The 27,454-nt window shown below is 37.1% G+C and overlaps 3 protein-coding genes across 8 annotated transcripts in view; 1 reads left to right on the top strand and 2 right to left on the bottom strand.

Moving 5' to 3' along the window:
* The window catches only part of LOC306876474 (TBC1 domain family member 4-like), a 36,455-nt gene extending 35,225 nt beyond the window's left edge, over window positions 1–1,230 (bottom strand). For 4 of the 5 annotated variants that reach the window (XM_079427668.1, XM_079427669.1, XM_079427667.1 and 1 more), the window contains exon 1: window positions 270–1,214. In XM_079427668.1, the coding sequence (XP_079283794.1) occupies window positions 270–671 (402 nt within the window). In that variant the 5' untranslated portion in view covers window positions 672–1,214. Of the gene's footprint in view, window positions 1–269 lie in introns of all 5 variants that reach the window. The other variant, XM_079427666.1, reaches the window with a different exon arrangement.
* Window positions 1,231–2,521: 1,291 nt separating this feature from the next.
* Window positions 2,522–4,482, bottom strand: LOC306875850 (COMM domain-containing protein 6-like). The gene is made up of 7 exons (XM_079426599.1): window positions 4,232–4,482; window positions 3,970–4,028; window positions 3,735–3,800; window positions 3,570–3,646; window positions 3,293–3,461; window positions 3,050–3,202; window positions 2,522–2,963 (listed from the first exon to the last, which is right to left on the bottom strand). Exons 1-7 carry the CDS (start codon window positions 4,254–4,256, stop codon window positions 2,913–2,915), a joined length of 600 nt encoding a protein of 199 aa, XP_079282725.1. The 5' UTR covers window positions 4,257–4,482; the 3' UTR covers window positions 2,522–2,912.
* Window positions 4,483–5,049: 567 nt separating this feature from the next.
* Window positions 5,050–27,070, top strand: morc3a (MORC family CW-type zinc finger 3a). Of its 2 annotated transcripts, XM_079427051.1 has the most exons (20): window positions 5,050–5,149; window positions 11,140–11,212; window positions 11,490–11,622; window positions 11,966–12,189; window positions 12,459–12,615; window positions 12,749–12,896; window positions 13,046–13,177; window positions 13,430–13,549; window positions 13,698–13,795; window positions 15,864–15,884; window positions 16,073–16,171; window positions 16,257–16,385; window positions 21,901–21,975; window positions 23,182–23,224; window positions 23,316–23,423; window positions 23,525–23,603; window positions 23,680–23,743; window positions 23,856–25,014; window positions 25,848–26,089; window positions 26,201–27,070. In XM_079427051.1, the coding sequence occupies exons 1-20, from the start codon at window positions 5,111–5,113 to the stop codon at window positions 26,337–26,339; spliced, it is 3,282 nt and encodes a 1,093-aa protein (XP_079283177.1). In that variant the 5' UTR covers window positions 5,050–5,110; the 3' UTR covers window positions 26,340–27,070. The 2 variants fall into 2 exon arrangements, with proteins under 2 accessions (XP_079283177.1, XP_079283178.1); XM_079427052.1 differs by lacking the exon at window positions 15,864–15,884.
* Window positions 27,071–27,454: the final 384 nt, after the last annotated feature.

The following is a 27,454-nucleotide window of genomic DNA, read 5'->3' as shown; positions in this document are numbered from 1 at the left end:
ATTAATCCAGAGGAGTTATTAAATAATAAACAATATATTTAAGAATATATAACAATTTAAGTTGCAAAAAAGTCTTAATATCGGTGAAAAACGTAACGTCAAATAATGTCATTTATCTGTAGATCGAATAGCCTACCGATAACCAGTTCACCTCTAATCCAAATCTCAGAAAAGATTGATTTATAAACTTTAACCATTGTGTTTTCGATCAATCTATTTAACAGATAAAACACTCAACAGTTGAAAGAGTGGCCATATAGGCTACATACCTGGTTTGGATCACATGCTTTGAAAGCATGGCATGCCATCTCAGACTCGGGGTTATCGGGTTGACTTCTGATAAGGTAGGCAAAATAAGACAAGTCATGGCTATTGTGGATAAACCTGGAGATAAACTGTGCTTTGTGCTCGAAAATGAACACGGACGGGTTGCTGCTGTTTGCTGGCACGCATCGGATCAAAGGAGGCGAGAGATACAGCTGAACTTCTCTGGCCTGTGCGGGACCGGACTCGTTCTTCTCACTTTTCCTCCGGATCTCCGCCACCAGCCAGGGCAGCATGGGCAGCGTGGTCCGCCTGTCCAGAGACGACCAGCCCATGTACCAAAGCGCAAACCTTTTGTCTGCCTTTTGATTACTGTCATTACTCCCTTTGCCATCCTGTCCCTCCATCGCTCCAAGGGCTCCGGGACAAATTAGTTGCTTTATGCAACAACTCAGTGCCTTTATACCGCTAAATGCCTAAATACATACATGCACGGGTCAGTATTGTGTGAAAGCAGTTGGAAACATCACTCACGCTTTAGTCATAAGTGCGCAAGGATCGTGTGTCCTTGAGAGCTTAAGTACAAAAATAATGGCTTTTAAGATGCAGCGATGATTTGAGCTTTTATTCCAAGGTCAGATCACGGTTTAAAGATGAAAACATCCATTCAAAGGGTCTGAGGGCTCGAATAATCCATATATGAAGTTACTGCTGCCATATATAAGTACTGCTGCTTGAAGGAGGCGCGTTTTATTCCTGCAGGTTTCTCGAGTCCCAGCGCTTCGGATTGTGGACGCCGAAGTTGCAGATCAGCTGTAGTCCTTTAAAGTCGCTGGACATCACTTTTCAGTCGTTATTGTGTCATTTAACGACGTTGGAGAACAGAGCGCTGTTGTTCCAGGAGGAGTGGCCGCAGCAGCCATAGGAGAGGCGTTCACTTGAGTGTGTGTATGTGTGTGGATCTCTGGCTCCCCTGTCTTCAGGAAGCACACGGCACTGGCCTGACTGAGGAAAGCAAGTCAACTTTATTCAGGCTTAAGGTATATTAAGAGTTCAACGTTTTAGAGCTAGTTCTCACAGTTTTTACTCCAATGAATATTTAAGTCAGCTTCTTATGGGCTGACTTTTTGTGACAACTTACCCCGGTTGTGAAAATGGATCTATATTATATTTTATCTATCTATCTATCTATCTATCTACATACACACACATACACACATAAAAAAAAATCTCCCAATATATATATATACTCATGTTTTAAACTCAAACCAAACAAAATATGAACACAAAATACAGTCAACATTGCACTCAGTCCAGACACTTTACTGTGGACAAAGCATTCTTTACATATCTAGCAAGTATAAGGTGAGGTTCAGGGTGTGTTTAGGATGAACACACTTTTAAAATTCTATGTGAATTCAAAGGTATCCTATGCATGTGAAGATGAATTTGAGCAATATTTTTAGTAATATTAAATACTGCAGGTGTAGTGTTTTTTTTTGTTTTGTTTTTTTGCAAGTATGGTGAACTGGAAACATCACACATCTACTGCCACGTTTTTATAAAAAAAAATTATAGCCTACTACACACACACACACACACACACACACACACAAAAAAAAGAATCAACGGCGCCCTCTGCTGTCTCTCAACGTTATAATGGAGGAATATACTATACAATGTACATAATTCGAATCAAATACCAACATATTTCATATTAAGTAGTATATAGTAGTATAGTAGTCTACAGAAATAGTAGCATTGTAGAAATTGTAAGAGTAGTATGCTATTCAGAAGTACACAACCTGGATGCTGCTATCATGGACTCCCATTTAAAGATAATTTTTTCAAGCTGTAAATGTCATGTGATCAACTACTCTTGTAGAAAACCTGACAGCAGACAAAGAAAAACATGTTATTTAATGCTTCTAAGAGCTTTTTTAATGATTTTTTTCTTGTGATTTTTATGTAATCAGAAAAATAAAACTACTTGTAATAACCATGAATGGAGAAACTTGCTTTTCTAAACATCTACCAGCTGAAGCAGCCAGCCAAACAGTGACCTCTGGATTTCAATCTAGTTTGTTAGTCAAACTGGAGGTCAAGCACATTGCTTTGTGGAATACAGCATACTGCACAGAGTATGCAATACGCATACTATATTATATACTGCAGATACATCTTCTCTCAGTTGAACATCTATAACCTAAAGTTAATTCGTGTTAATATCTTTTTATTAAATACAACACAAAATATTGATTCTGCAAATATTTTTATTAATGAAAAAGAGAAATTCATGTTCTTGAGCTTCTGTTATTTGTTATTTGAAAGTGTAAAAACTATTAGAAGTGGGGCACTGAAGACAATTATGAAGATCAATAATAATGACAAATGGAAATTTATGATGATCCACAGAAAAAAAACAAGAAATCTGACATTTTCTAACATAATACCATTATTTATCATGATAAAGTAAGATTTTTAACCTTGTAGCTACTGTAACAGTAGAATAAAAATAAAAGCTCAGTGCAAAATTCAACAAATTTACATTAAACTGTTAAATACTGTACTTATATGTAAATATTTGTTCATAGACAAAATGGTTCACAATCACTTGCAGAAAAATAAAAATCGCTTGCAGAAAAATATTAAACCGTCTCTAAAACAGAGGCCATTTCCTTGAACTGCCTGTAGAAGTTCTGAGGGACAAAATAACAGAAAGAGAACGATTAATTGCAGCAGTTCAGACAGTTGAATGAAATGAGGAAAATGCATTCTTCCATACCTGAAACTGCTGAACTGTCATCTCAAAGGATTTATATGACATCTCTCCTGATGTGTCTGCAATTTTCATCAGAACAGAGATGAACGGGGAGTTGAGGGACCGGCAGGTATCTGAGCTCACTGCCATTCCAAGCTTCCACTGGATATCTACAAGCTAAACGTGAAGAAGCTTTGATATCAACAACCTGACTGAGAACAGTGGTTGACCGATGATTACACTATAAGCTAGAATCAAGTGACACACCTGTCCAATACTAGCCATTGTCAGGACCTCCTGATGTGCATGTAGAAGAGCACCATGTTCAGTCCAAAGCTGGTGCACCAACTGTAGTGTTGGTTTGGACCATTTGCTGCTGCATTCAGTCACTTTACTGACCAAGACATCCGCACTGAGATTGCTCTTTGCAGCTAACCTGATTAAATAAACATTTATGATTAAATCAAATGCAACAGATACATATCAAAAGAGACTAAACCAGACTGTCTAACTACAGTCTGTAGTTAGAACGATAATACTGTACCTAAAATAGTATGTCATCAGTTTTATAATATCTTGAACAGCTTTCTGATCAAGGTTTATCCCAACTCTTTGAAATTGCTGTTAGGGAAATGAAAGCATTGTAAAGACAGGTACATGCATGCTTAATTTATAGTATATTAACAGGGATGTAGATTTGTGAACTTACATCACAGGCTTCAATCAAATCTACTGCTCTGTTCTGATCCTGAAGGTGAACCAGGATTGACTGAAGCTGGAAAATGAAGACGAGTAATACAAGACTTAAAAATTGTACATTCACTAAATAACTACTATGATAATATGGCAGTATGATCTGTGATGTGTTGCATTTTTTTAAGCAGAAACTTGTAATGTTTTTCTTCCCATTGTAGGCGGCCAGACCATGCAATTACACATCTTACCGTTTCTGCAAACAAGTCTATGGGGAGTTTTTCTATTTTTTCGACCACACCATCCACACCTGCAAATAAATAAATAAAATCAAAATAAATAATAATAGAGAAAAATGTCACCGCTGATCAGAATTATATCATTTATTAATGCTAGGTCATATCGATGTGTTATGAAAAGCACCCGGTATTACACTGCATATGATTTTATACTTAACACATGTTGCTGCTTTGCTCTTTAAATTGCAAGAAAATAGTAACAAATTCTACTCACCAGTTGACAGATCCAGTCCTAACATCTTCGACAGCTATCACAATATTTACTATAAGACTACTGCATTCACCATATGTTAAATGCGAGACGGTTTTGAAACAATCGATCAATTCTTCTTCTTCTTCTTGTACGATTTAATGGCGGCTGACAAGCCACCATCGATCAATTAGTTTAGCCCTGTACTGTTTGTAACATCTACTTCTGTAAAAGCAGTTCCAGACCGGAAGATCGATAGAGCTCATTGAGGTTTCCTTTCAAAATAATAGTTGGTGTTATAAAGAAATAATTTAGAAAACCAAAAAGAAATATCTGAACAAAACAAGTATGCAAAAAGGTTATCCAAGGTGAATCTTGGATATCCAAAGTTAATTCTCAATTAATGCATATTTTTAATTTATGTGAATGTCAATGTCAGTGAAAAATAAGCCTATGTCCGAGATAAAAGGAGAAATCTAGTGCAAGTATCCTATCTTATCTAAATGTCATTGAGTAAAGTCTACTTTCTTTGTTTGACATCTTCTTCTATTTTTCCAAAAAAATAAAAAATTCCCAATAAGCAATTTTTAAAAATCATATGTTTATTAGTCATAATAAATATCAAGTTACTTCATTTGACATGATATGTGCTTTTTCATTAAAAATGGACAAAATGTAAAAAATAAAAAAATAACTGAAAGACTAATAAACAGATAATACATTAAAAAAATGCAAATATAATTATTATGTTATAATTACATTATGGATATTATGTCAAATGATTCATATTAATTGAATGTAATGTTTGAGCTCTTATTCTGAAAATACTGTCCGTCAGTCCTCCCGGATGTCGGAGCATGCCTCTGGAAGTTTTGTACCGTCGCGGGTTTACTCATATCAAGGATGGCTGTGCAAACGGAGAGAGGAATCCCGCTCAGTGCGGTATGAATATTTAATACCCTTTACATATCTTTGTCTGACATGTGTAATTAACGCGTGGTAGTAAACACCGTGCTAATAGACATGTAACGGTAATAGATATATAGAAAAGTTTACACGTTATAACTTCTCACACTGTTAGCTTGTCATTGACGGGCTGACGAACTATAGGTCATCTTAAATAAACTGTATTTTCTCTTAACTATGAACAACATATATTTTCACAGTATATTGAAAACGGTATATGATAATTTAATGGCAGGATCATGCATTTGTTTTGCTGTGACGTATGTGTTCGTCGTCCTATCAGAAAGGCTCAAAAATCGGACATTATTTTCAGTTTCGTTTCTCTGTCAAAGAGAAATGCCTAGTCCAGGATAAACTCCGTTATGTAGCCTATTCGTTCGCGTGTCTTTAAACTTTTTACGCTAATAATCGATGAGCCACTTTATTGTGATCTGTAAGTTAGCTCACCCTTAAATAAAGCTGAGAAACAGCGGCTGAAATTGGGCAAAATGGAATGATAAACTAACACTCTTCAAACTTTGTATTTTCATAGTCCACAACCCTCTACGGACACCTTGGCAATTGAATCGCCATTGGCTAGTACATTTGTTTAGTTTACTCGCCAGACTGATAATACTAGGCCTATATATATATATATATGTGTGTGTGTGTGTGTGTGTGTGTGGATATGTATTTTTATATATATATATATATATATATATATATATATATATATATATATATACTGTGTGTATATATACAGGTGCATCTCAATAAATTAGAATGTCGTGGAAAAGTTCATTTATTTCAGTAATTCAACTCAAATTGTGAAACTCTTTTAATTGTGATGATTTAGGCTCACATTTAACAAAGTTAGTGGCACAGCTGAGGTGGTATGGAAGCCCAGGTTGCTTTGATAGCGGCCTTCGGGTCATCTGCATTGTTGGGTCTGGTGTCTCTCATCTTCCTCTTGACAATAGTCCATTGATTCTCCATGGGGTTCAGGTCAGGCGAGTTTGCTGGCCAATCAAGAACAGTAACAGCATGGTCATTGAACCAGCTTTTGGTACCTTTGGCAGCGTGGGCAGGTGCCAAGTAGTGCTGGAAAATGAAATCAGCATCTCCATAAAGCTTGTCAGCAGAAGGAAGCATGAAGTGCTCTAAAATCTCCTGGTAGATGGCTGCGTTGACTGTGGACTTCAGAAAACACAGTGGACCAACACCAGCAGATGACATCAGAATCAGAATGAGCTTTATTCGCCAAGTACGTTTACGCATACGAGGAATTTGTTTTGAAGTGAGGAAATATACAGCATGACATGAGGAGAGGGGGGAGAAAAAAAATAATTCACAGACTATATTCTTATGAGAGTACAGTGTGAGAACAGAAAAAACACCCCAGCAACAAAAAACACATAGTCAATCAACAACATAGTCACACGACTGCAACAGGGTAGTAATCCAGTTCTGGCAAGCAGCCATCCGGGTCCTGCAGCCATTTGCGGCGCCGGTCGGACCCGCATTGTCAGGCGGAACAAAGCAGCGAAGGCGAGGGATCGGGGGTAGGAGGTGAATGCATATCTGTGTATGTGTGTGAGTGTGTGCCTGTGGAGCTGCCACGCTGGCTTACTAATCAAACTGACTCAGTCCGCAGAATGTGATAGTGACACAGCACATTGCTATGGAGACAACCTTGATCAGAACCCAGACAGAGTCAACAATCCGCAGGTGTCTGTGGAAGGGGGAAGGAAGGAATGTGAGAGCGTCACAACTACAGTGCTCTTCCCAGGTTGTTTCCCAACACGACCTTGTCTGAAGCCGTGCTGTTTTGAGAGCCGAAAGAAGATAAGATTGTTTAGTCTTGGTGCGAGTGGCCGTATTCCATTTTTCACGGCACCTCTCTTTGTCCATTCTGGTCTCCAAATCCATAAATTTTTCTTTTCAAATCAGAAAGCTTCTCCGTGATAGACTCCATATTGCGGTTAATAGTCTCAGTCTCAGAGCTGACCGCTCTGCCCACTGCTTCAATCATAACGGGCAGCCTAGTGAGGCTTTTGACAGCTGTACCCGTTTCCTGAATTTTACGATAACCCAGGGCAAAGCCTAATCCAATCAGCAGAAGACCTGTTATCATGGTTCCGAATAGGTAGATATCTTCAATGTCCTCCACAGAAAGAGCCGCCAGACACACGACCCGCCATCTTTCCCATGCGTCCATCGTATATCCAGCTGCGAACGTCCCGCTGGGACAGTCAGGTTCCCCCGAACCTAAACTTCTCGTAGAGAAAATTGTGTCAATTGCATTGAGAGACCAGTTGATCAAATCCATGATTTTTCAGTTTGGAGAGCAGTGCAGAGAGAGTCTCACAAGTATTAGACAATAGACGAGACGAGACGAGAGAGCAAAGCAGGGAAGGGAAGGGAGGGGAGGAGGGGAGAGAAAAAATGCGACCGCCTTCGCAGAGAGCCAAACGAGAAGAACATGGCAGCCCAAATCATCACTGACTGTGGAAACTTCACACTGGACTTCAAGCAACGTGGATTTTGTGCCTCTCCACTCTTCCTCCAGACTCTGGGACCTTGATTTCCAAATTAAATGCAAAATTTACTTTCATCTGAAAAGAGGACTTTGGACCACTGAGCAACAGTCCAGTTCTTTTTCTCCACAGCCCAGGTAAGACGCCACTGACGTTGTTTCTGTTTCAGAAGTGGCTTGGTAGCCCTTTTCCTGAAGACGTCTGAGCATGGTGACTCTTGATGCACCGACTCCAGCTTCAGTCCACTCCTTGTGAAGCTCTCACAAGTGTTTGAATCGGCTTTGCTTGACAGTATTCTCAAGCTTGCGGTCATCCCTGTTGCTTGTGCACCTTTTCCTACCCAAATTCTTCCTTCCAGTCAACTTTGCATTTAATATGCTTTGATACAGCACTCCGTAAACAGCCACACCTTTCAGTAATGACCCTCTGTGACTTTACCCTCTTTGTGGAGGGCGTCAATGTTTATCTTCTGGATCATTGCCAAGTCAACAGTCTTCCCCATTATTGTGGTTTCAAAGAACAAGAGATACCCGGAATTTATGGATGGTCATTAATTGAAACTCAAATGTAAATATTGTAATATTTTGAGATACTGATTTTTGACTTTCATGAGCTGTAAGCTCTAATCATCAAAATTAAAACAAAAAACTTTTGAAATGTTTTACTTTACCTGCAATGAATCTAAAACATATGAAAGTTGCACTTTTTGAAATAACTTACAAGGAAAAATTAACTTTTTCACAACATTCTAATTTATTGAGATGCACCTGTATAGCCTACTGTATATGTTTGTAAAATGGTACAGCTTTTTAAATATCTGAAAGTACACTCTTAACATCAGTGAATCAAGTATGATAATATGACATTATGAAAATCAAGTATTATTTAATGATAGAACTTTAGTAATTAGAATTAAAACTTGGTAACCATGTATGAATGCCTAGACATTTTAACTGAATTTTGGACTGGTGGTGGTGCTTTTTGGTCATTCAGCGTTTCTGTAAAAAAAAAAAAAAAAAAGGGAAAAAACTAACAATAATACTGATAAGACAATAATAATATGAATTCTGCTAATAAGAACAGTATAAAACACACTGAGGATTAACAAGCTGCTGGGTTCATGAATATTAATCAGGTTGTGTGCGTTCACTCGAACTGATTCGCTGAAATCAAAACAGGGACGATAATAGGTGAGCTCCAGCCAATGAGATTGCCGTTTGCGCATTAGTTCCCACTACCGGAAAGCGCGGCAGTTCTTAGAGGGATCCCTGGGTGTTAAGACTTGTATGGGGGTTGGCAACACTGGGTTGTGACTGAGGCTAAGATGGACGGAAGTGGAGTAGAGTCCGGAAGTGATCTGGATTTGGAGGACATGGATGGCGGGGGAAATGAAAGGAACAAAAGTAGTAAGTGAACTTTAGTAGATAAGCGGAAGAGAAAAAAAGATTGGAGCCAAACATCAGGAACAGAAAGTGAGAGAGAATGTCATCAGTTAAGAACAAGAAAGGATGAGTTAAAGGTAATGGTGAAGTTTATGTCGGAAGAAGCAAGTAATTTGAATCCTTTGAAATTGACTAAGTCACTGAAGGAAATAGCAGGGAATATTGAAAGTGCTAAGATGTTGCGAGATGGAAAAATTATAATTTTCTGCAAAGACAGTAAACAACAAAAGGCTGCTCTAGGGATTAAGACTATATTAGGGCAAAAGGTTTCTAGTCAAGTTTTGGGAGAAAAGAAATGGATTAAAGGAGTTATCACTGGAATACCAACGAATGTATCAGTAGATACGATTAAGACAAGCATTTCAGGAGCAAAAGTAATAGATGCGAGGAGGCTGAAATATACTCGAGACAAAGAGAGGATGGACAGTCTTTCTGTAATGTTACATTTTGATGAAGAAAAATTGCCGGAAAGAGTATTTTTAGGATTTATAAGCTATGTTGTTCGACCTTACATTCCACCCCCGCTAAGGTGTTTTAAGTGTGAAAAATATGGACATGTGGCTATAGATTGCAGAGGGAAGCAACGCTGTGCTAAATGTGGTGGGGATCATGAATAAGGAAAATGTGAGGAAGATGTGAAACCTAAATGCTGCAATTGCGGGGGAGAGCATAGTGCAGGGTATGGAGGTTGTCAGATCAGGAAAAATGTGGTGAAGGTTCAAAATGTTAAGATAACAGAAGGATTAACATGCGGAGGCAATTAAGAAGGTTCAGATGATAGGAAATAAGGAAGCAGCAGAAGAAACAGTTGCAGATTTGAGAAGGAGAAATGAGCGTCCGAATTGTTTTTTAGATTTGCATTTGTAATTTGTTATTTTGTTTTCAGAATCGTGATTTGTTTTGCACTTCTCGGCCACCGTATTAAACCTCAAATAATATGTGTACAAGAATCGTGGTTAAAGCCTAATTTAAAGTTTGTTGTTCAAGGATATGAAGCAGTACACAAAGATAGAATTGAAGGAAATGGAGGGGGAGTAATAACATTCATTAAATTAGGAGTAGCATATAGTGAAGTTAAAGTGAATGATGAATATGAATCAGTAGTGATTGACGTAAGAACTGATAATCAGAATATAAGATTTATCCATTTTTATAATCCGTGTAAAAGATTAAATAAACATCTGTTGAAAAATATTGGAGGAGAGGGTAATATTAACATAGTATGGTGTGGTGATTTTAATGCTCATAGTAATTTGTGGTAATCATAGTAATATTACACATCATTTAGTCGCCCAGAGTGAAGATTAGTCGCATATTCGAGTGATTTACTCGCATTGTAGAGGGTTGGTCCAGTACAATATCTGTCAGACCCCGGTGTCAGTTATAACTCTTTAAATAGACAATTTCAAAGGACTTTGTGTCCTAGGTGATTTTCAAATTAAATATTCTGTGTAAATTCTTCTTTTTGTTTTGCGTAAAATCTTCATGTTGAAAAAAAACACCCTTGAATATCACCTTTCACTTTGTCAAAAGCCTGGCCCACCTTGGGAATCTGGTATTAGAAATGATAGTAAAAAAGTAGGGATTCTGATATGTACCTTATCAACACATAACAATAACCTCAAAGCTTATGACGGGCCACTCGTAAAAGGTTTATGCATCATTAGTAAATGTTTTTAATAAAAAAAGTCAGTTTTTACTTCGGTCTTCTCTTCTGTCTATATTAGCTTTGAACAAGACTCATTAAAATGTTATATGATAAATATGAAGGGTTTTAAGGAAAGATCATGATAAAAAAAATACCCTCATAAAATGTATTATAAATAATGAAATAAAACTTAGGTTCTTTTAACACTCCAAACTAAAGAATTTTAAATCAAGCCAAAATCGAGGACAAACAAATAATGCCTGTTACATTTAAACCCGCAAATCGATAATTTGAAGAAAAAATTGTCATATATTTTTAGTGTTTTACTTAAAGGTTACTGTGTCTTTGATCCTTTTATAGCTTAATCCAAAATTCCTTCACACCAACTCCACCAGCCACACCTGGCCCTTCAGTGCTATTGCAGAGCTGATAGGTGAGCGGAACTATCGATATCTTCTGATATTGCTCATTGTGATAATATGTGTTTAGCAGTTTGGAACAATGGATGTGTGCCCACAAGGGTTAGATTACTATGAACTTGTAATCTAGTTTCCCCACGTAAACATATCCCTGCTTATATTGCCAATGCCGGCTGACTGTGTGTAATGGATTATGTGAGTAATTTTATTGCATCCGATCTAGAGAGCCACTCAAAGTCGAATAAATATGTGCAATCTGATAATATTTTAAATGTATCTTTCCTACCTCAGACAATGCTTATGACCCAGATGTGAGTGCCAAACAGTTTTGGATTGATAGGACAGCAATCAGAGGTCAAGACTGTCTAATTTTCATGGATAATGGAGCAGGAATGAATTACGATAAGATGTACAAAATGCTCAGGTGGGTGAGAACACAAACCAGATCCTTAATAAATCATTCTAATATGCTGATTTGGTACTTAAGAGCCCCTTCTTATTATCATAGTTAATTGTTAACGAAGTGTGGAAAAAACTGTCTTTTCTCAGGATTCTTTGATGAATAGAAAGTTTGAAGTACAGTATTTATTTAAAAAAGAATGCTTTTGTGTATATGTAGACTTACCATTGTTTGGTATTATTTTAAAACATTTGTAGGTCTCTTGCTGCATTTGTTTGAAAAAATAAATAAAACAGTAAAAATAAAGTAATTCAATTTAATATTAAAAAGTTTTACTATATAACATATGTGTTCCTCTCCATCTCAGTTTTGGCTTCAGTGACAAGGAGACTATAAATGGCCATGTGCCGGTGGGCCTTTACGGCAATGGATTCAAGTCTGGTTCCATGCGCTTAGGAAAGGACACCATTGTGTTTTCCAAGAATGGAGAGTCCATGTGTGTGGGCCTTCTGTCCCAGACGTATCTTCAGGAAATACATGCAGAGAATGTCATTGTACCCATTGTCTCATTCAGACGCATCGGGCAGTCATATATCCTTACCTTCTAAATAAGCTAAGACAAGAGTAGGCCTAAATTAATGGACTACATAGGATATAATAGAATATTTGTCATGATATAAGAGATGAAGAGGGTATTAGAGATATATTACATATATTAAGAGTCCAGTAACAGATTTCTGTTTGCATTTTATTGTAAGCTCTTATAGTCGAGTGAGTTTCAATAATAAGTTGTTTTTAAGAGTTTCAGCATACATTTATATTCTCAATTAGATGTCTGTAACCTTGACCCTTCCTCTCACTCCAACCTGAGTCGCAACACGCTGCAAGTCTTCAAGATATCCTGCACTACTCTCTGTTCCAGACGGAGGCAGAGCTTCTCTGTGAGCTCAATGCCATCAATGCACACTATGACACCGAGTCCACAGGAACACGAATCATCATCTGGAACCTCCGCAAGTGAGAATCAAAAGATCTGCTTATATTGTAGATCAGAGCAGTGCTTGGTGTTGCTATTGCCATTCTCTTGAGCTACCAGGCCCAGAAATGGATAGATTAAATGTTTCAGGAGATGTTTTTTTTTCTGCTACAGAACATCCACAGATAAATCTGAGTTTGACTTTGACACAGACCGCTACGACATCCAGATTCCATCTGAAGTATATGAGAGTGAAAAGGAGAAATACAAGCAACCGTCTCACTCGTTTCAGTCAAGCCCAGAGAGTGACTTCTCTCTGCAGGTGAGTACTTCACCCTCCAATGCTGAGAAGGTCTAACACATTGCAGTCTGCATATTGTATTATCGTTGTGTCTCCTTCATTACGCATTACAGTTCACAGAACATAACAGTAATACTGTATGTGTCTGTATTTGTGTTATTTTTTTGTAGGCATACTGTAGTATCCTATACTTGAAGCCCAGAATGCAGATTATCATCCGTGGGCAGAAAGTGAAAACCCAACTGATCTCTAAAAGCCTGGCAAGCATTGTCAAGGATAAATACAAACCCAACTTTCTAAATGTATCCAACCAATCATATAGGAGCAAGATGTGATTTCCTGCTTCCCAAAGAAAACCTCATAACTGTGTAATTTAGTAAATAATTTAGTTATTGGAAAAATAGGTGTTTACTTTTTAAAGAAAGTCAGAATAATGAGTTTTTTTGAACATGAAAGCAAATTGACATAAACCCAGGGTTTTATTTTATGAATTTCACCAACTCACTGAATACATACATTATATACAGAAATTTCCTTAAGTATTTTCTTCTCAGAGAGAAAGCATTCCCATCATATTTGGCTACAACACCAAGAGCAAAGACCATTATGGAGTCATGATGTACCATAAAAACAGACTCATCAAAGCCTATGAACGTGTTGGATGTCAAACCAAGGTAATTATTTACATTTATTAATTGAATTTTTTGTGCCTAAACACCCCCTTTTCCACGTACTTAAGTTTGACAATGTAATGTTTTATAGTTTATTATTTTTACTATTTGGAGTATCTGAATGCAATTTCAATCTTGATTTTGCAATTAGGCAAATGAAAAAGGAGTGGGAGTCATTGCAGTGATTGAGTGCAACTTCCTTAAGCCAACACACAACAAGCAGGACTTTGACTACACAGAAGAGTACAGGTGAGAGTAATACTGTACAGGTGGATTGTAATGTTAGTTTAGAACAATTTAAGTAAGTTTACAATTATTGTTTTCTGTTAGTGCAGGGGTGTCATACTCAGCTTCTGGAGGGCCACTGTCCTGCAGATTTTAGCTCCAACCCTAATTAAGCACACCTGATCCAGCTAAACAAAGTCTTTAGTAATGCTAGGCTGTGTCCGAAATCACTTCCTATAACCTTAAATAGGGCACTATTTAAGGGAATAGTCATGTGTAGTGGTGTCCGAAACCATAGTGGATGTTGAGTGCACTTATTCAATAAGGAGTGTATAACCAATGTACACTCAATGGCTAGAGAATAACCATAATGCACTGTGAGGGTCGGGCAGAATGAATACCCATGTCTCGCCAAAAGACGGTGTATGCAGCTAAATCATACATCCATCCACTTTTTCAAACAGCTTGTCCAATGTAGGTACTGCGTAATATCATACAGTTATAAAATTTATTTTTAATTGATTGTTAAACGGTTTAATTAAGGTTTATACATGCTAGTTTCCATGACAGAGTTCAAAATAATAATAATAATGCATCTTATTTATAGGTGTCTTATGTGACACTAAAAGGAGACCTTACATGCAAATAAAACATGTAAAACAATTAACAAGCAACAATAAAATTCAAAGCCAGCATTAAAATCTTTACAACATCATGAGACATAAAAAATCACCGGTATGCCTGCTTAAAAAGATGCATTTTCAAACTAAATATAAAAATAGGGAGAGAGTCACTATTACGAATATCCTTTGGAAGCAAGTTCCACAGATGAGGAGCAGCATAGCTAAAATCCTTGTATCCTTGTTAATATATGCTTCAAAAGATTAAATGTATTGAAAGATTAAAATTAAAAGTATTGCTTCAAAGATTAAAAGAAGTATTGTTGAGGAGAACACCCAAGCTCTTAACCTGCGTTGAAAAAGCAATTGTAAATACATTCATGCACAGAGAAACCCACTGGTCTTTGACCAATTTTTTTTTTTTTTTATCTACAAGAAGTATTTGTTTTACTACTGTAAAGTTTAAGAAAATTATTTTAAAAACCAAGCTTTAACTTCAGCCAAACAGTTAAAAAGAGAGGATGAAGGAAGTTCAGAAGTAGGTTTTGAGGATAAGCTTGGAGTCATTGGTGCAACAGTGAAAATGAATACCATATTCCCTAAAAATGCTTCCAAGTGTCAGTAAATAAATTATAAATAATAAAGGGCCCAGAACTGATCCCTGTGGCACACCTGTAGTAATATGTGATGACTTCGAGTTAAACTGGCCTAGTTGAACAAATTGAGTATGACCAGAGAGATGAATCAAAAATAAAGAGGAATGAATATAGATATAGTCCTGACTCCTGAGTCAGACGCTACCAAAAAGTCATTAGAAATTTTGACAGGGCAACCTCAGTACTATGATAGGAACGAAAACCTGATTGAAATCGTTTGTATAGGTTATTCACTGAGAGATGATCATGAGCCGCAACAATGTTTTCCAGAATTTTAGATAAAAATGTCAAATTGGAGATAAATCTTTTAATTACTACTGGAGCTGCCAGTGTGCTTGGTTTCAAATGATTATTAAACACCAAGCACAAACTATGCAAAAGTGATTGCACCTCCAGTGCACTCAGTGTCTGAATTCTCTTACTCGTCTCAGAGAGACACACTCACTGTCTTGAATTCGCTCACTCGTTTTTCACTCTTTCAGCTGGACTATATTAGATGACTAATGTAGGGAATAGTGAATGAGGGTGTAAGGGGTGATTTTGAACACAGTCCTAGAAACCTCCAAGCAAGTGTGTTGCAGTTGGTTGGAGCTAAACTCTGGAGGAAGGTGGCCCTCCAGGAGCAGAGTTTGACACGTGTGTTAGTACATATAGAACTGTCTGGACCGTATGCATACTATATATGGTCAAATACATTATATAAATTCAGATGTTAACTGTATAACAAATATTTGCATTTCAATTGTTTTGACTAATTATGAATATCTTATTTTGTGAGCACATTTGCAATTCAGCGTTTGATTTTTGATGAGGCAGGCAGGGTTACAATCAATTCAGGTAATTACAAGAATTGCTCGAACCCTTGTTAAGTTCTGTTCTCATACTGGACTGTTGAACTAAATGAACAATCTCTTTTCTATTTGAGTTAATAACTAATTTTACAAGTTTTTAGGTGCAAATTGTTTTTTCTAAAACAGGAAATCAATAGTATAGCAGTCTAAGCTGCTTATTATTTGTCCACGCAGGAAAACCATGACCACTTTGGGTGTGAAACTGGAAGACTATTGGAAAGCAATCCGCCATGAGAAGGGATTAAACACTACAGTACCTATGGAGGATATCCCGTTAGTATACACTCACATGCAACTTCAAAACATTTAGTTTCTTTCTTTTTCCATATATAACCCTTGTTCCTTGTTTAACATAAAGGAAGCGTCCTGATCAAACCTGGGTTCAGTGTGATGATTGTCTGAAATGGAGGAAACTTCCAGATGGCATTGACATGAATAAACTCCCTGAAAAATGGTTCTGTCGATTTAATCCAGACCCCCAGTTCAGGTTAGTTTAATCTGACTTTTCATTGTTTAGCTTGTAAAATGATTTACCTCCAGCAGGATTCAAGAAAAAGGAGAATAGGTCCTTGGAGAATTATAGAGTAGTGACTTTTAACCTACAGTTAAAGCAGTTGTAAGCTGTTTAAGAAGCGATATCATTGAAATGGATGTTCTGAGAAATCACATGTCTCTGTGACAGTCCAAGGCTCTGTAAAAAGGCAAGATGTAGTCTGGTGACTGTGGGTACATGCCGTGAAATTGATATGACAAAAATGTACTATGCGCTAGCTGTCTTAACTATCTGTTAAGACAAATATATATATACTATCTGAAAAAATATATACAGGTCCTTTTCAAAAAATTAGCATATTGTGATAAAGTTCATTATTTTCTGTAATGTACTGATAAACATTAGACTTTCATATATTTTAGATTCATTACAACACAACTGAAGTAGTTCAAGCCTTTTATTGTTTTAATATTGATGATTTTGGCATACAGCTCATGAAAACCCAAAATTCCTATCTCAAAAAATTAGCATATTTCATCCGACCAATAAAATATTTATTTTTAAGTTTTTAATACAAAAAAAAAAAGTCAACCTTCAAATAATTATGTTCAGTTATGCACTCAATACTTGGTCGGGAATCCTTTTGCAGAAATGACTGCTTCAATGCGGCGTGGCATGGAGGCAATCAGCCTGTGGCACTGCTGAGGTGTTATGGAGGCCCAGGATGCTTCGATAGCGGCCTTAAGCTCATCCAGAGTGTTGGGTCTTGCGTCTCTCAACTTTCTCTTCACAATATCCCACAGATTCTCTATGGGGTTCAGGTCAGGAGAGTTGGCAGGCCAATTGAGCACAGTAATACCATGGTCAGTAAACCATTTACCAGTGGTTTTGGCACTGTGAGCAGGTGCCAGGTCGTGCTGAAAAATGAAATCTTCATCTCCATAAAGCTTTTCAGCAGATGGAAGCATGAAGTGCTCCAAAATCTCCTGATAGCTAGCTGCATTGACCCTGCCCTTGATAAAACACAGTGGACCAACACCAGCATCACCGACTGTGGGTACTTGACACTGGACTTCAGGCATTTTGGCATTTCCCTCTCCCCAGTCTTCCTCCAGACTCTGGCACCTTGATTTCCGAATGACATGCAAAATTTGCTTTCATCCGAAAAAAGTACTTTGGACCACTGAGCAACAGTCCAGTGCTGCTTCTCTGTAGCCCAGGTCAGGCGCTTCTGCCGCTGTTTCTGGTTCAAAAGTGGCTTGACCTGGGGAATGCGGCACCTGTAGCCCATTTCCTGCACACGCCTGTACACGGTGGCTCTGGATGTTTCTACTCCAGACTCAGTCCACTGCTTCCGCAGGTCCCCCAAGGTCTGGAATCGGTCCTTCTCCACAATCTTCCTCAGGGTCCGGTCACCTTTTCTCGTTGTGCTGCGTTTTCTGCCACACTTTTTCCTTCCCACAGACTTCCCACTGAGGTGCCTTGATACAGCACTCTGGGAACAGCCTATTCGTTCAGAAATTTCTTTCTGTGTCTTACCCTCTTGCTTGAGGGTGTCAATGATGGCCTTCTGGACAGCAGTCAGGTCGGCAGTCTTACCCATGATTGCGGTTTTGAGTAATGAACCAGGCTGGGAGTTTTTAAAAGCCTCAGGAATCTTTTGCAGGTGTTTAGAGTTAATTAGTTGATTCAGATGATTAGGTTAATAGCTCGTTTAGAGAACCTTTTCATGATATGCTAATTTTTTGAGATAGGAATTTTGGGTTTTCATGAGCTGTATGCCAAAATCATCAATATTAAAACAAAAAAAGGCTTGAACTACTTCAGTTGTGTTGTAATGAATCTAAAATATATGAAAGTCTAATGTTTATCAGTACATTACAGAAAATAATGAACTTTATCACAATATGCAAATTCTTTGAAAAGGACCTGTATATATATTTTACAAATGACTTGCAGTTTTATTTTTCATCCACCAATATGGATAGACAATAATATTTAACTTGCACTGGGATGGTTTGTGACATCTCATGGGATCTGTATGGAGGACCAAACCTGCATAAATTAAATATGAATAAATGAATTAATAAATAAATATTAATGAATAAATAGATAAATTAATGTAATAGGAAAATAAATAAATGAATAAACGACTTGATAAGATAAATATGATTAATTTGTAATAAAATAAATTCTTTTAGACATTTATACATTTTTAAACTTTTTTTATTTCTGGAAAATATTTTAAATATTTCGGCACAAAAGCGAATAACGTTCTGTGAAAATAACTTACAACTCTCCAGCTGATCTGCCACATCCTGTAGCAAACTGGACAACAAATTACTACTTGCTGCCATTTTCTTTGAAAACTCTCATCTCTATCGTTTAGCTGGCCTGATGAGGCGACGCGTGAGCTCTCAACCAATGATGCACTGAAGCTACACAAGGACCTTCCTCATTTCCATGTTACACACGGAAAAGTAAAAATAAATAAATAAATCTAAAAATAAATACATGTGGGAATAAATCATTCTAAAAAAACATTAATGCATAAATATACAAATAAATCTCAAAATAAATGTATAAATAATAAAAATACATTTAAAAATTAAAAGTTAAAAAAATGTTTAAATGTATAAATGTCTAAAAGCAGAAAATAAATTAAGGGGGGGGTTTATTTTATTACAAATTAATCATTTATTTTATCACAAATTAATCATTTATTTTATCAAGTTGTTTATTCATTTATTTTCCTATTATCACATTTATTTATCTATTTATTCATTAATATTTATTTATTCATTTATTCATATTTAATTTATGCAGGTTTGGTCCTCCATAGATCTGAGCAAAAAGTCTCGCAACATGTTCTGGAAATAAATTGTATGACGGTGTTACGGAAAGCAGGACTCAAACAGAGAAATAGCTGATATTTATTTAACAACAGCAGAGCAGATGGATCCAGAATGAGGTGAGTAGTAATTCAATAAACCAGTTTGAGTGCGCTGAGACAAGGGTTGAGCGATTAATTGCAATTGGGATAATATCGCTATATGAAAAAAACGAAATTTTTCAACCGCAGAGGCTGCGATTACATTTTCACTTGACACGCGAGAGCAAAGAGGTATTCGACTTGAAGACCTATCGGTGTATGACATCAAAGTACAGCGAGAGAAAGCATAAGGAGACATCCGCTCTCTTATAGCTCTCGCAGTATTTGATGACACACACCGATCGGTCCAGCTGCGCTGCTTCAAGTCGAACATATCTAAGCAGTCTTCAGAAGAAGCATCAAGTTGGCACACTATGTTGCCAAGTCCGCAGTTTGCGGATCAGTTCAAGCGAACGCAGACAACCTGATTAATATTCATGAACCCAGCAGCTCAATAATCCTTAGTCCGTTTTATATTGTTCTTATTAGTAGTAGAATTCGTAGTAGTTTTATCTTATCAGTATTATTTGTAGTTTTTTTTCCTTTTTTTTTTTTTTATAGAAACACTAAAATGGCAAACAATAACCAGACCTAAGTTCAGTCAACATGACATATGCATTCATACATGGTTATTCTAATTACTAAAGTTCTATCATCATTTAATGCTAAATTATCATAATATCATATAATGTTTGACTGACTGATGCTAAGTGAGATATTTATAAACCATTTATAAACCAATGGAGATTCTATTGCCAAGGTGTAGATAGAGGGTTGATAATATTTACAATAACCAATTGAATTTAATAGGCGTCTCTCACATTGTCCCACAGAAACATTAAAATAGTGTAGATTAGTGTGCAATGTTTTATAATAATAATTGATTCAATTTAGTGACTATTTCATTCATTTAATATATTTAATATTGGGGGCATCCAAGTTATTTGACATATGAACATTTTTTTTTTTTTTAAAGTATTGCCTGGTAATTAGTTTCTTTTATAATGATGTAACTCAGTTACTGTTTGTGAGAAGTAATATAACCAATTACTTTTTTTAAAGTAACGTGCCCAAAACTGCATACTATACAATGATTTATTACTTGTCTTTATTGAATAATACAGAATATAAAAAGCTTTAAAAAAAAAAAAAAAAAACCCAATTAGATAATTTTCCAAAATCGTAGGACTGTGGCAGGATCAAGTGTGGAGCTCATGTCGCTGTAGTCGGTATGGGTCCGGTATTCTGTTACGGAAAGCAGGACTCAAACAGAGAAATAGGTTAAATAACAGATATTTATTCAACAACAGCAGAGCAGATGGATCCAGAATGAGGTGAGTAGTAATTCAATAGACCAGTTCAAGACGGTAACTTGAAATATAGCCTACGGCTTGACAGGAATTCTTGGAGCAAGGATATGAACACACACCTCACCCGACGGTTTCTTGAACTGAACACAGGAGCAGACAGACTGGGAAACACTGGAGAACACACACTTGGAGAGAACACCTGAGGTAAGTATACAAGCAGGTAATTCGCTGTGGTATCATTAGCAGTCCTCTTCGTACGAACGAGACCGTACAATGAGGTGCTGTGAGGTGTGTGTCTTTATGGCTTTGGTGATAAGTGGTTAAACGATGTGCAGGTGCGTGTGATCAATTAGTATTCTGGTGAAACCAGGTGAGGGCGTGTGCCGTGATCGGGGAGTGAGCAGGGCCGGCAGATCCGTAACAGACGGGATACGCTTAGCCTCGAATACCGCTCTGAAGCAGTGTGGATTTAGTGTGCGTTAAGGGCACTGTGCTTTATCGTTTCTAAGACCTGGGACAGTCTTGCACACTTACTTCCTGTTGTGTGCACGTGCTCTCAGGTGGCCAAAACCACAAGTGTGGGTATTTGGACGGGCCCTGTGTCCTTTTAATGATTGCTGAATTGAGCACGGGAGAAAAAAAAATTCAAAATCATCAGTAACCTTTTGTTTTATAGCTAGGCTATGATATGGTACTTGCTATTTTTAGTTGTTGATGTTTTTAAGTGGATGTTATTATTTTAGAGAATATTTACTGGTCAAATGAGAGACTGAATTGTTAACATTTAGGAATGCACTTAGACTTTTTAACATTAGGAAAAATATTTTGTTTCATGAAATAACAATTACTTAATCATCATAATTTATTTAATTACACCCATGGTTTTAATTACACCGTAAAGTTTTTATATTTATGTAACTGTAGTATACTACATTGTATTATATTTAATTGGTAAATATTGTTTGGTTATGGGTTTTTATTATAATAAACAGAACATTATCATCCATTGGTATGGACGCTAATATAGTAAAGCAACCTGTGACCATCTTACCTTTTTTTCTCCTCATGGGGTCGCATCTTTGAACAGACATGATGTGTAAAAACACAAAAAATTATTTCAGTGCATTTGAGCAATGTACAGTATCATTTGCCTAAACATGCAATGTAGATTAGATATCAGTGATATTTATCAGCATATGTGATTGTGTATGTTCGTGCAAATCTCTAAACAGGTCGTAGCTCAAACAACTGTTCTTTCTACATCCAGGCGATGTGAAGAATCAGAAGAACCTGAAGATTCTGAAGATGAAACTTCAGACTGCCTGAAAACATACAAACAGTAGTGAGTGAAAAAAATGTGTTACAACTGTTTATTAATTTTATCCGAATATGAATGACTTGTATTACCCAAAAAATTATTAAAGGGTTACTCCACCCCAAAATGAAAATTGTGTCATTAATCAGTTACCCCCATGTCGTTCCAAACCCGTAAAAGCTTCGTTTGTCTTCAGAAAACAATTTAATATATTTTGGATGAAAACCTGGAGGGTTGTGAAAGTCCCATTGACTGCCAAGTAAATAACACTGTCAAGGCCTAGAAAAGTATGAAAGACATCATCAGAATAGTCCATCTGCCATCAGTGGTTCAACCATAATGTTATGAAGCTACGAGAATACTTTTTGTATACAGAGAAAACAAAAATAACAATGACGAGGCAGTTTCCCACAGCCTTACACTCTATTTGTGGCAGCAATCCCCCGCCCCCATATATACATTATGCAAATTCATTCTATGCCAGCAGGAGGTGCTTTTAGAGTGCAAGAAATAGAGGATTCCCCGGTAACGCTGTACACAAAGCAGCACCCCACTCACAAACGCTGCTTTATCGAGGAGCGCCTCGCTGCAGAACACAAGATCCACCTTACATATACCCCCTGATCCCTAAACCTACCAATCTCCACCCCCTAGATGTGGATCCAACCACGCCCCATGGATCTTGTGGGCTGCAGCGAGCCCTACTTGGCTTATCAGACATTACATGCAAGATAATATGAAAATGACATCGAAAATTTTCTGAAGACAGTCGGATTTCTTATGAAATACAGTGATATAAAAACACCCGTGCTGGATTTTGATTTTTAAACGTGCAGTGCTCATGTTTATTCAATGAAATCAAAGCCTTTAGGAAAATCTATTTGTGGCAGTCAGTTTTGATATTGTGGCGGCCGGCCACAAATAAGTCAATGTATGGGAAACACTGCGAGGTCTTTCATACATTTCTGGGCCTGGACAGTATTTACTTGGCAGTCAATGGAACAGTCACAAGCCTTCCGGTTTTCATCCAAAATATCTTAAATTGTGTTTACAAACGAAGCTTTTACATGTTTGGAAAAACATGGGCGGGTAAGTGATTAATGACAAAATTTTCATTTTGGGTTGGAGTAACCCTTTAATATAAGCCAGTGATAAGATTAAGAAAATGGATCTTATATACCAGGTGTCCAGAGGTGATATAGTCTGACACTGATGTACTTTATGTTTCCACAGTGAGAGAAACCGAAAAAGACAGCAGGAACAGCAAAGAACTCAGGTAATATCTTCTCGGGTAATCTTTCTGGATTTCTACATCCAGCGGTGGTGTTGCTTGTTAGTCAGATGTCTTTCCTCTTGTTTGTAATTAGATGGAAGAAACCAGGTTGAGGCAGGAACAGCAGAAAAATGCAGTGCCGTTTCACCAGAAGGAGAATCTGAAAAGGAAAGTTGACCTTGTGCGTCAACTGTACCAAAAAGTAAGTTTTTGCTTTTTTTTTTTTTTACCAAAGCTTAGTTAAGCAATTATATGTTCCCAGAACATATTGAAGTCTTGGTCTTCCCTTTTTTTCCCCCCTAGGGCCATTCCTCACCCAGATCACCTACAGCATCTTTGACAGCAATGAGCCCTTTCAATTCAATGACCCTTTCACAGTCTGGTGAGGCCAAATTGAGTGTGCATTTTTATTTGATCCAGAATCTAAATTATTTTATTAATATTTTGTGTTTGAACAGCTTCTAGCCCCTCGGACAGCATGCCAGTGATTTCAAATGTCATGTCCCTCTCCACTCCTAAAAGGTACATCATATTCATTCTTCCTTTCTCTCTTTTTTTTTTACACATTATTGCCATTTATTCTCTCTTAATTCTGTTTTTGCACACAACATGATTTCAAACCTGTCTCCTACAGAGCAAAGAGAAGTCTTGGTTTATCCCCGAGCCAAACTGTAAAAAGAGCAAGAACATTACATGACTATGGTAGCAACACACCAGATGGTCCATCAACATCCGCAGCTACATCAGATTGCATAACCTCACCTTTGGCGATCGCAGACGATGATGGCGATAAAGTTAATGAAAACAATGTAGAGAGCAGTGACAACGATGATGTTGTTATTGATGAGACCCACAGCACGCCAAGACCCAAAACCTTTGACCTTTCTAAGGTGAAGATGGAAAAAAAGACCAGCGAAGATGCACCAGAATTATATATGGAGTGCAGTGATCAAGCTTCCATGGAAACTGAAAACACTGGAAAGGAAACAGTGGAGGCATCGACTTCCAGCGGCCAAACAAGCATAACAACCCAAACAGAGCGTTTCATTGTCAAAGCGGAGAAAGACGAGCAGATAAGAAAGGAAGAAGGTGAGATCAAGAAGGAAGAGACTGAGAATGATGTGAGCAGGATGGAACAGAGCGCTACTAAGGTGGAAAGCAGGAAAAGTAACAATTCAGAAATCGAAGGCCCCATGGAGATAGAGAGATGTAGTAGCGTAGAAGTTTCCAGACCAAGTCATGAAGAAATAGAGGAGATACCAAAGGAGAATAAGATTAGTTTTGAACAACATGCAAAGTCATATGTAGAAAACCAGGAAGGTATGACATCAACTTCAACGACCTCACTTTTTTCTAACATAGAAATAGACCTTATGCCATCACATGAAGCACAGAAGCAACAGGATAACCTGCTAGATCTCCTAGACGCCACAGCCCGGGAGAGAGATGAATTCAGAAAGCAAGCTCGGGAGAAAGAAATCAAACTTTTGAAACTCGCCATAAAGAAGGACTGCCGCCATCAGAGCATCCAGACAGATCCATCAGAGGAACAACACTATAAGACTCTCTACTTGCAGGCCACCCAGTCCATCAACGAGCTTACACAAGAGAGGGATGAGCTAAAAGCGAAACAGGAGGTGTTGTTGAAGGCACAGGATGAGGCTAAGAAGGAGGAACACTCATCAACAAAGAGCATTTGTGAAAATGTAGATGATGAAGTGGCTCTTCAAGTGGACTTTCTTCTAAGAGAGCTGGACAGTCGCAACGCTGAATGCAATGAACTGAAAATTAAGGTGAGAAACTAGTAGTTTTGACTCTCTAAATTAATGTAACTAATAAGAAATGACAGTTGTCTCTACTGAAAAGACCAGAATGAATTTCAAGCCAGCTTAGTACAATTTTAATGCTTTTAAAGGTTAGTTCACCAAAAAAAAAAAAAATCTATGATACTAGTGAAGCTGACTGACCATGAAAGCCTTGCTAGTTAAGTCTCAGCCTCAGACGTCACACCCACAGACTGTTGGCTGAACAGCTGATGCAGTCAGTCTGAAGGTCTGGCTACGTAAGACTAGTTAAAGGGATAGTTCACCCAAAAATGAAATTACTCTCCCTCATGTTGTTCCAAACCCGTAAGACCTTCGTTCATCTTTGTTCACAAATTAAGATAATTTTGATGACATCCGAGAGCTTTTTGACCCTCCATAGACAGAAAGGGTCCTTCCACGTTCAAGGCCCAGAAAGATACCAAGAACATCGACAAAATAGTCCATGTGACATCAGTGGTTCAACCGTGATTATGAAGCTACGAGAATCCTTTTTGTGCGCAGAAAAAAAAAAACCTATTTTTTTTTTAACCAATTGTTCTCCCGTGCTTTCCTCTGGTAAGAAAGCGCTCAGATTTCATATCTTAATTTGTGTTCCGAAGATAAACAAAGGTCTTACAGGTTTGGAATGACATGAGGGTGAGTAATTAATGACAAGTTTTTAGGTGAGCTTTCCCTTTAAGAGGTATGATGGGGAGCTTGTCTTTTCTGCAGGGATGGCCATTATTTGATGAGTCATGCTTAAACAATTTATTTTTTTCTTTATTTCATTCTTTACTACCCACAAATTGAATACTCAAAAGTTGGAGAGCTTGGAGCAGGAGAAAGCTCGCTGCGAACAGTTGCAAAAGGAAGTAGAAGAGTTGAGGAAACAAAGAGAGGAGTGGAGCAATGCAAGAGAGCGAGAGATTCTGAAGGACAGTAACGCCAGTTCAGAACAAACATGCAACGCAAGCACAGCTGCAAACCTTGTGAATGGGATCAAAAAGGAAGGAGAGAGCAGTCAAAGACCTGTGGAGGGAGAGAACGGAGTGACACCGGCCAAGTAAGAGCCTTGTTGACTTGATTCAAAGGTTTTAATTCGTACGTGGCCTTTCTGTACATGCTCATTAGGAGTCACACATATGATTCTGCTCTCTCTCTGTTCTGTCATCAGGTTGAGGGAGCTGCGGTGCAACATCGCTCGTTTATTGGTCACTTTTGTTCCTGCCTTGGACCTCGACCAAGTGAACTATGACTGTGACGTCATAGATGAGATTTTAAACCAGGTCATACAGGAGATTTCCCCCTCTTAGTCCAACTTTACTTAAAGACAGTAGGCAAAGTGTTCAGCCTAGGTTATTGTTTTGTGGATGGAGACAAAATGTTCCAATTTTATTCCCCTCTGAAAACATTAAATTAAGTTTTATTTATTTACATGTTTTTCCTGATTAACAGTTCTTTGGGCAAGTTGTACATTCTTTTATACATTCTTGTTCTTTTAGTCACTGGAATATAAATAAGCTGTTTCAAGAATAACGTTTGACCTTTATGTCACTCAAAATGTTTTCTGTAATTTTTCTGATATGCAATTGTTTGTATTTCTAATACACTAATTCTTATACACAATTGTGAGTGGATAATAGCTGTAGTAAATGCTACTAAAATTGTGTGCAGGAAGTTCTGTGTATAATATTGTACATAATGCTGTTTTTGAAAAAAAGAGATAAATGTAAAATAAATTTTATACTTGTTTGATTAAAAACGGTGGTTATGTATGTATTTTAAAGTAACTTTTAGTTGCATGTGTGTGAGGTTGTTTATTTTATCAGATTAGTTGTGAAGTTTTCTGGTAATATCTGGCAATACTGCCCCTGAACCTTTAACCCTCTGGTATTGTTTCTTTGGGTGTCACACTCGTGTAGTTCGTGGTCAAGACTGGAGACCATGATCTGAATAATAATAATAATTCTATTTTAATTAGTGCTGTCAAACAATTAATCGCAATTAATCACATCCAAAATAAAAGTTTGTGTTTATGTAATATATGTGTGTGTGAACTGTGTATATTTATTATGTATATATAAATACACACACATACAGGATATATTTTGAAAATATTTACATGTTTATATTTGTATAATTTCTATTATATGTAAATATATTTAATGTAGAAATCTAACATTTTTCTTTAATATATACATACATGGGTATGTATTTATATATACACAGTACACAAACTTTTATTTTGGATGTGATTAATCGTGATTAATGGTTTGACAGCACTAATTTTAATTAAATTAATTTATTAAATTTAATTTCAGTAATGTTTTTTATATATCTGGTATTTTGAGGGGATTTGTTATTACTATAACAATATTCACAATTACGGACCATTTATTTTTATATAAAATGTACAAAAAAATATGAG

The sequence above is a fragment of the Barbus barbus genome (genome assembly GCF_936440315.1).
Source record: "Barbus barbus genome assembly, chromosome: 10".
Taxonomy (NCBI): Eukaryota; Metazoa; Chordata; class Actinopteri; order Cypriniformes; family Cyprinidae; genus Barbus; species Barbus barbus.
This window is presented reverse-complemented; position numbering and strand designations above follow the sequence as displayed.